This window comes from Protomyctophum parallelum, assembly GCF_964188405.1.
Source record: "Protomyctophum parallelum genome assembly, chromosome: 9".
Lineage (NCBI taxonomy): Eukaryota > Metazoa > Chordata > Actinopteri > Myctophiformes > Myctophidae > Protomyctophum > Protomyctophum parallelum.
The window spans coordinates 22,243,627-22,253,320 of NC_139706.1; the positions used below are offsets into that span (position 1 = coordinate 22,243,627).

Below are 9,694 nucleotides of genomic sequence, written 5' to 3' on the forward strand. Positions count from 1 at the left end.
TTGAACTGACTTTGATGCTATATCTATTAACGTTGTTGGGGAGCTCCTGGAACCCTCTCTCCCGGACCCCATTGAGAACCACAATACAGTACAGTTTGCGAGTACATTCGTTCACTTTCCAAAAGGCTAATTGAGTACCACAGACGAAAAACAGTCTAAGTCCAAATTTCATTCTGACCCCTCCACGAAAAGGCCTCGTTGTCCTGAACCCGTATCTATCATTTATACATTATGGATCAATAGTGTGGACTTAGACTGTTTTTCGTCTGTGGCATTCAATTGTATTGATCGATTACATAAATAAGTCACTGCAACTACTATATCAATCTGATGCATGCTGGTTGGCTGGCTTGGTGATCTATGGAGCAGCATGGGAATATAATCACAGAGTCTGTAGTAGGCTTGTCGTTAGTTATGGACTCCTGCTGAGCGATAATGTATATGTGCAAAATCACTCACAGCACTGCTAGACCCGTTACTAATGTTTCCATAAATTTGTAGTCGTACTGTATGTACTGTAATTGCGACGGCAGGTCGCACTATGGAATCGTGCATTTCCCGTCAGTTGTTTGTTTGATTGGTCACTCCCCCATATATGGTCATGCAGCATGCCACCCTTAGATCTTTATATATGGCGTTGACCTGTTCTGACATTCCATATGTTGATCTGACCTCATCAAACCCTGTACACTCAAGACACGCTCCATATACTGTATGGCCAGTACAGAATTCATTCCGTATGTTGATCTGACCCCCCATGCCAGAGCGCCAGCGCTCGCCCGGCAGTCTGCTGTCTTACTGGTGATACTGTGAACAAATGGCATTAAAATAGTTCTTTGGCTCATAATCATAGGCAGGGGAACCTCCTTTAGTGCTACTAGTCTGTAGCACATACATATCTTGTTGGTGCCATATATAGCACCTATAGAGGCTATGCACATATCATCGTACCCGGAAGTTGCAGGAATGAGTGGCAAAAACTACTTTCTGGCCTTGACAGCCCATTTATCCAAACAGAAAAGCTATCTGATTGTATATTAAAAAACGTTAAACTCACCAACATTCCATGCAGGTGTATACGGAAAGCCTGATCCTCTTTCTATATCTGTAAAGTTTTTGTTTCATAAAAATCCACCATAGACAAGTTATATGGGCTACTTTCTGTCATGTCATTGAAGCAAAGCAACGTACTGTTGCCTCCTGCATTATGTGCATTTTAGAAACAGGTGGTACGCAGAAGGACCATTGTGTGATTTCCAACGAGCACTTCCAAGCTCCAACGCTCCATGCTGCTCAATGTTCAGTCTAGATGGGGGGGGGGGGGGCTTGTTCCGGTGGAAAAGTGAAGCATGTGCATTCACTCTCTATAGGCTATAGCCTAAGATTTAGACTCTGGTAGATGTATTTATCGATTCTGACATTTTTGGGGTCTCGCCCCATGGTGGGTGAGCGCTGAAAACATGCTTTACCCTATACTGCCCCATCTGTTTGATTTCTTTGCGCAAAGTATTTGAAACCCGTAGATCCGACTTTTCTGCAAAGCGTTTCCGGCTTTCTGGCCGACGCTGCAAGTTGCAGCGTGGGCGAAGCTGCATTTCCATCCACCAGCTGTCTAAAAACAGAAAGAGACTTGGCATTTGGCATCTTTGTGACGCGACTGTGTGGATGCAGTCTGTAGGCTATAGAACCCAGCCTGGCCCAGCCTGGGTGATTTCTGGTCTAGAGGGGCGTGTGCCGGCACGAAAAAAACGATCTGAGCAGCCGCCCCCGCACCCCCCTACTCCCGTCCCATACTCCCCTACCCGGTACAAAACACCGGAGAACACTGACGTCACCAAATTTGGTTAGTATTAACAGTTTATTATTATTATGCTGAACTGGTTCTTCGCATGAAATTGTTGTCTTTTTACTGTTTTATTTATTTCCCCCTTGCTCTCCCTGAGCCCTCTTCTTTTCTTCTTACCCAAAACAACCGTAAACGTACTCACATAACAGTTTAAAAAAGACACACATAGTGCATGTTTTCCATGGATTTATTTAAGTAATGCCATGATGCTGTTGCTGTGGCAATGTTCCATTCAGTGGGGTTTTCCAAGCGTTGTCACATACAGTAGAGGCTAACAGTGCATTATCTACAATGAAATGAAATATCATCATATACACCTGATATTAAAATGAAACGGACCAGTCAAACCCGTCCAAAACAACAGAGCGTTATAAACTCTGTGCAGAAAGCATCTCAGAAGAAAACAACATAAAACTCAAATCAAACGTGTTATTATCACTGCATGCGTGCTGTTCTGGAAGATCAGATTTATAGAAAATGCTGTAGATCTGTGATCCTGTGATCGGGAAAAAAAGGTAATAAATATGCAAACCGCAGGCCTAAATCAAATAAATTAGGTTAGAAGAAATAAGATAAATATATATTTTTACCTCCTTTTTACCAATGTGCAAGCAAATAAGGTAAAGACAAAGCACTTCAAACAATGCAAAAAAAAAGGAATAAAGTAATAAAACAAAACAAACATTCCAGCACATAGTATTGTAAAGTAAATCAAGATGCATTATAAGAAATGTGCCCAAACAGAAGGAACCGTATCCATCCAAAAAAAAATAAGCCCTGTGTATCGTTTAGAGGACATTCATTTTCACATTCCACACATCGTCATCTAGAAGCTAGCACACTACCAGAAGTTTCACAAGTACATGCAGTGCGGTGCAAAAATCTGGGTCAAAGACATCCATACTGATGGGACTGCTGGGAACAACAAAAAAGAAAGGAGAAAAAAAAGAGAGAGAAAAGGAATCACATAACATATCCTCCAATCTGTCTGTACATATCTGGTTGGTTGGTTGGTTGGTTGGTTGATTGCTAATCTGTTACATAGAAAGTTAACTCTGAGCAGGGTAAAAACGTGTTTGCTTGACTGACAGCCAGCCAGCTTCCTCCCATCGTTTCCATCCAGGGCAGGGTGATGACAGGGTTGTCACTGCTCTGGCACAGATGTGTCGTCCCTCTCTACTGTCCCCGATCCTCCTGTCTCTAAAAACAGAAGCGGGGAGGGGGTGGGGTGAAGTAGATGTTACAGTATATAGTGCAGCAGATCCAGAGAAATGTTTTAAATAAATAAATCACATGTACTGTGCTCACTCCTGTCCTGAAGGCTGAAATACACCAGCAACACCAGAGTTGTCCCGAAACCATTTTTTTCAGACAGAGTATACAAGTACTTCATTTTTAGTACTCGCTGATACCGAGTACCGATACGAGCACTTTATTTTTGTTGAGTAACCACTTATTTTACGCCCTTTTTCTCATAGATGTAGATGGATCTCCGATCTACACTTGTTGTCCTTTATGGTTGTAGTTAGTTAGTTAGTTAGTTTCATTTATTGTCCACAATGTGGAATTAATGTGCATGGTAGATCGGCTGTTTTTGGCGATTTACTGCAGTGTTGGGTCAGACTTGCTCCTGTTGCATTCGTTCAGCCTAGTGTCAATTGGATGTTTTGGTACTCGAGGTCAAAGTATCGGGGCCGGTACCGAGTACGAGTACTTGAGGGTGGTATCGGCCCGAGTAACCGGAACAACTCTAAACAACATTGTCTCAAAAATATGAACCCTGGCAACCCCTATATTTTGGGCATGTCATTATTATTATTTAGAAAATGTTTTAAGAAAAATCTTCATACATTTCCAAAATGTGAACAGTTTAAAAATAAAGTTTCAGAAATTGAAAGTGTTTTCAACATTTATTGCAACATGTTAGCGACGTATAATAACGACATGGGCTGCTGCAGAATTAGAACGTTTTCTGAGAAAGATGCCATGTTCAGCGCTGCTGCCGCACTTTCATCAGATTTCTGGTAATTGGTTATGATGTGTCTAATCTGATGGATAATGAGTTCATACACCCACTTGTAAGGTGTGATATGAAAAGGGGGTCTCCCCCAGGGGGAGGGGCCTCCGCTGCCATCCTGCCCCGCTCCGACAGGCCCATTAATTCTGGCTGGTCTGCAGAGGCACGTCGAACGCACCTGCAGTTATAAATAAACCCGCTATATAAAGATGCCAGGCAACCAGCAACTAGGTTAGGGGCAAAGCAGCGGGACCACATGAGGCCTCGTTTTGCAAGAAGACCGCCGTTTCTTTGATTACAAGCTAAATACAGAAAATAAAGTCTAAACATTCTCAAAATATTGATTTTCTTTTTGTTCAAATATAATTTATTTTAAACTACAGATTTTGAACGTGGTTATCTTGTTATGTGGTTAAGCGGTTTAAATGCTTTTACAACGCATTGGGGGATGTTGCACCGCAACTAATTGTGAGCTTATAGAATGGCTATTTTTGAAATACTTGCGGTTTGCGAAGTGTAAGGGATTAATGCTTTTACAATGGTTTTACTAAACATGGAAATACTATTCATTTTCAAAAATATTAATATGCAGCAATTAAACATATACCATCTTGTGTTCGTGTCTAAATTGACTTTGCCAGACAATGAAAATTGTTGACCCGTTTCTTGCTATTCAATCAAACAGTGTAATTAATAATCACTTAATTGAGGAATTCATTGTCATATTAAATGATGAAACCATATGGGGTAATTAAAGGAATCAGTCAGTGTGTAGGCTATGTATTACTCACAGTGAAATAACCCTTGGGGTGTAGGTGTATTAAATAATGCATGGCTGTTAAATGGGTTTTTTTCTATACCGGGGGCTTTTACTTTGAAAAAGGACTAAGGTCCCCAGTGTCACTTTACTGTACCTGTATAGATGTCTCCTGCTGCAGTTAATGACTTGTAAACTCTACGTCCACTGACTCTCCATAATGCCTTGCCTGCGCCCAATTTATGCAACGGTGTTGTCGCGCACCGGAAATCAACGATCCATGAGCTCAAAATGCGTCGCAAAAGCCAAGTGAGGATACTTCAAGTGGGCTCCCAAATAATTGTGACAATGATAACATGAACATAAAAAGTTAAAATAAATCACAACCGTGTGAAATGAGGGGCGCTCTTATTATCATACGTCATTATACATCATCTCATTCTGGCCAATCACAATTTGTGTCCTCACTTTTGTCTTCATTGTTTGGGCTTACAAACTTTTGTTGTTTACACAGAACCTCAAAGCTGGACACAGACCCTCAAAAATGTCATGGTATTTCAGTTAGACACTGTTATGCCATAACATGCTCTGAAAAAGCATGTGGCCCTCCCTTATCTGGTGGTTTAAGTGGTTACCACGGCAGTCGACTGACACATTTGCCATTTTTCAGGTGGGCCCTGATCCAAAAAAAGGTTTGAGAACAAGCCCCCAGAGTGGCTGATGGCCAACGTTGAAGCCGCCAAACTCTACTGGCCAAAGCTGGAAGTGCAGGTGGGAGGTTTTTTGCTTATTGCATTCAGTGCGAGTTGCACAGCTGCATGGGGTTTAACACGGAGCGCTTGCTAGCACTTCCACATTTTGGACACCAAATGTTGTCAGAAGTAAAGTGTTCTTCTGGGTCCTGACCATTAAATCCCCACTGAGCAACTTCCATTGAAATGAATAGTCCGCTTATATAAAACTCTATGGTTGAGAACCACTGACCAAAAGTGATGCGTTTATTTTTTTAAGCGTACATATCGTGCAATATCGGTGTCGGCGACGTGGCAGTATGTGGTGGAGTATAAATGTGGCTCTTCCATGGCATCATGTGTCCTAGTTGGTCCCCCCCTTAGAGTATATATGAATAGAGACGGCACCCAGAGGAAACCCTGAGGCGAAATGGACATAGTGGCAGAATTTGGTATTGCAGCATGGGCCCAAACAAATGAACACGCTGGTCCGTTGACTATCATTGTGCACGTTCACGATGACACGTGAACGCTGTTTCATACGTGAACGCACGTGAACGCGTGCAATGACAGTCAACGGCAGCACGTTCATGTGTTTGAGGCAAATCCATCCCAGAATGCACTCTGTTCATACCCGGAAAGAGGAGTGAAATCACTTCATGCGCTTTAGAGCAACTTAATGCAAGTGGATGGGAGGAGAACTCGGGTGCCATCTCTATTCATATATACTCTAAGGTTCCCCCACACTGACCTGCGTCCTCCTCCCCCGTGCTGCTCACCTCCTCCACCTCGGCCTTGCTGTCGGGCTTGATCTTCTTGCGGGTCATGTGGCCGCGGAAGCCCGCCTGGATCTTGGCGGCGGCCTTGTTGGCCTCCGGGTCGTCCAGGGGGATGTCCATGATGTCCTCTTCCTCCTGAGGCCGGCTGCACTCATCCTGTTGGACGGTGGGCGGGTGACACCCAGTGTTAATTTAGTTAATTTAGTCCACTAAAACAGTGGTTTTCAACCTTTTTCATATCACGGCCTATTACTTACTTTTTTGGCAATTGAGTCACGGACCACCATTTGATAAGATTTAGCCTTGCAGACCCAAAATTAAACTATTTGTTATCGTTGGATAAAGTGTGCTATAGGCGAGATCAGGCAAATGTTGAATACATTCTCTAATTGTTTAGATTAGACTTCTTGTAAATTAAACATGCAGATGTTTAACAAACTTGGGACGACCTGGAACCCCCTCAAGGACCACTGGTGGTCCCCGGACCAATGGTTGAAAACCACAGCACTAAAACTATGACCAAAAAACTATGAGTAAATATATTGACAATTTATCAACACATAAAACTAGACTAAAATGTTAGGGAGGGACTCGTGGAGAAGAAGAGATTCAGTAGAACTTATGCTTGGTTGTGCGTGGGTGCCGCGGTCCGAAAATAGCCGATCAACGTCATAAAAACTGTCCAGGTGAATGAAACCTCTGACATAGATGAGTAAAATAGCATCATATAATTAAGCTGAATGACATTGTGTCCAGAAGGCTGTACTCTTCTTTCTTCTCAGAACTCTGGTGTAATTGGCCACAAGTCTATGAACAGCTTGTAGTGTCAGGAATGGATACGTTCACTTCCAAATTGATCGCTAAATAAAGTCGCTTTGGTTCTGTTCAGAAACATTTCTGTCTCTTTATAGCCAAGCCACAAATGTTGTTGCAAACACATTTTGCAACAAATTAATTTGTTGAAAACAAATTAATTAGTTCTATGCCAATTTGTTCAGACAAATTGGAACACCTGTTAGTCCCCAACATGGCAGGTGTAGGACTGTTGAATATATGGGTCAGGAGTATGGCTTCAGTGAGGCTGAAGAGTGCAACTCTAAAGGTAAGTAACAGAAAATGAGGACACATTCCCGTAGCTTTGGTCAGAAAAACACTGTGAGTGACCATGATAGCCAAACACCTTATTCAATCACAGAAATGAGTGCGTTCACTGTTTTCTTCAAAAGGAGAGATGGGACAGCATCCACCACATCATCCTGCACCCTCCTCAAGGCAGAGAGGATATACACTGGTGTCTGCTGTCCCTCAAGAGACTGAGGGTGCAGTGCCCTCCCTCCCTGAGGGAAGACACTCCCTCAGGGCGTTGTTCCCAAGGGAGGAGGGGACAGTGTCCTCTGTTCCCAAGGGAGGGAGGGGACAGTGTCCTCTGTTCCCAAGGGAGGGGAGGGGACAGCGTTCACAATCTCCAAGGGCGGGCAGTGGTGTCGTCCGGGGATCAGCAAGGGGTCCTTGAGGGGGTTCCATGGGTTACCCGCAAAATGAGTTAATATAGCATCAAAATCACTTTATAAACATTTAATTTTAACCCTATATAAAAAGGTAAACACAATTGAAACATTTTGAATATCTTCAAAATGTTTTCGAATTTTCAAACACAAAATCTTCACAAAAACCTTTTCAGATGGGGGTCCGAGGCCAAAATACACATCAATTTGGCGGTCCTTGACATGAAATGTTTGAGGACAACTAGCTCGAGGGAGTGAGGAGGGAAATCGTCCGTCCGTCCATCCACCTTCCCAGAGGATGCGAGGGGTTAATTCAGCAGGACTTGGGGCTTGTCATAATGTGTTAACACATCATAAGTGGCAGGGGGGCTGTCAACAAATTATGTAAACATCCTTTGTAATCCAGTGCTGAGCGCATAGCAGCCGCAGCGCACCATATGTTGCTCATGGAGACGGACGAGCTGCCACTACTCGGCATAAAGGCACAGCCCACAGCAGCCAATGGTGGGAAAAGTGATTTTGTTTTACTTAAGTCAAAGTATCAATACTGCTATGCAGAAATACTCCGTTACAAACTTACAACTTAGTAAAATGTCCGGAATTCAAAATTTACTTGAGTAAAAGTACATATACTTAAAGTACTCATTGTGTAGAATGTCCCATTCGACATTCGACAAAATGTATATAAAAATCTTTAGAAAATATCTGTTTATACAAGAATAAACTGATAATAAACGAACGCAAAAATACATACTGTATATAGTGTTGAAGAGGCAGTATGTTTTGTAATAATGAGCAGAATCTACAAAGTAACTAGTAACTAAGATCCCAAATAATGGAGTAAAAGTACAATATTTGACACTCAGATCGTAGTAGAAGTAAAATAATTCAAAATGGGAAATACTCCAGTAAAGTACAACAAAAAATTGTACTTAAGTACAGTACTTTCAGTAAATGTACTTAGTTACTTTCCACCACTGGAAGCAGCAGCGACACATCTTGTCTCCAGTGGAAGCCGGCCGTATAGGAGTTTGGACCACCCACCTGTACAGCCAGCATTCATTAGCCTCCTCTCTGACTGCTCAGTGCTCATGTCTGCTGCCTGCCGCCACCATCCACTTGTACAGCAACTATTGGCAGCTTTACAGTAACACTGCTGCACTGTACATGTCTATGGATTCAGAAGGGCTTGTTCCATATAGCCGGTGTTGAATGTTCAAAGTTCTGATCTGTGATGTAGCGGGAAAATAAATGTGCCTGCGATACTGTTTTTGGCATTATAAAAGTGTCATCGCTATGCTCTTTAGACGGGAACGGTTTGTGTTCCCTTTCCCTGTTAGATTCAAAAGCTATTTAAATAACCACGGAGCATATACCTACAGTAGTCTAGAGCCCTGGGACAAATTACCTGGGTTAAATTACTACTGTACTGTATATAGGGTTGAAATGGTTAAAGAGGAACCATCAGACAGGCAGTTTAGATTCAACTAAAGAATCAACACATACTACAATTAGTTATCAAACCTACCCTTGTTTAAAATTGACTCCCAAATCCACTGTCAGTGTAGGATACAATTTCAATAATTCCACAGTACAAGTGAATGTGAAGCATTTACTTACATTGTGACAGTCCATGGCTTACTAACAGAGATGACTTCAGTCTTCAGAGGAGATGGTAAAAATGCCTCGTGCCTCAATTTCTAACTTGGACTATCTCTCTTCCAATTCTCAAGTTCAATAATAGAAGTCTTGCTTGCTTGCTTTGGCTCCTACTAACAATCACTGTACGCTCACTAACACCCGCGCACAGAGTAGAGAGGGAGAGAGAGAGAGAGAGAGAGAGATAAAGAGAGGGAGGGAGGGAGGAGAGAGAGAGTGAGTGAGATCTCCTGCAAACCGTGAAAAAACGTGTTATATTTTATAAATCTAATTTATAGTATACCACTTAAATCCTATATACTTTGACTGGAGCCCCCCCAAGGATCTGTCCATTTCCGCCTCCTTTCCCTGCACTCTCATACACCAAATCTCTTTGGTGATCTACAAGCTCACAATACGT

At 42.4% G+C, this 9,694-nt stretch overlaps 1 protein-coding gene across 1 annotated transcript; it reads right to left on the reverse strand.

The window, feature by feature from the left end:
- Positions 1-2,070: 2,070 nt before the first annotated feature.
- On the reverse strand, positions 2,071-9,374 carry nrgnb (neurogranin (protein kinase C substrate, RC3) b). Its single transcript, XM_083773003.1, has 3 exons — positions 9,256-9,374; positions 6,131-6,286; positions 2,071-3,046 (listed from the first exon to the last, which is right to left on the reverse strand). Exons 1-3 carry the CDS (start codon positions 9,268-9,270, stop codon positions 3,023-3,025), a joined length of 195 nt encoding a protein of 64 aa, XP_083629129.1. The 5' UTR covers positions 9,271-9,374; the 3' UTR covers positions 2,071-3,022.
- Between the last annotated feature and the right edge of the window lie 320 nt (positions 9,375-9,694).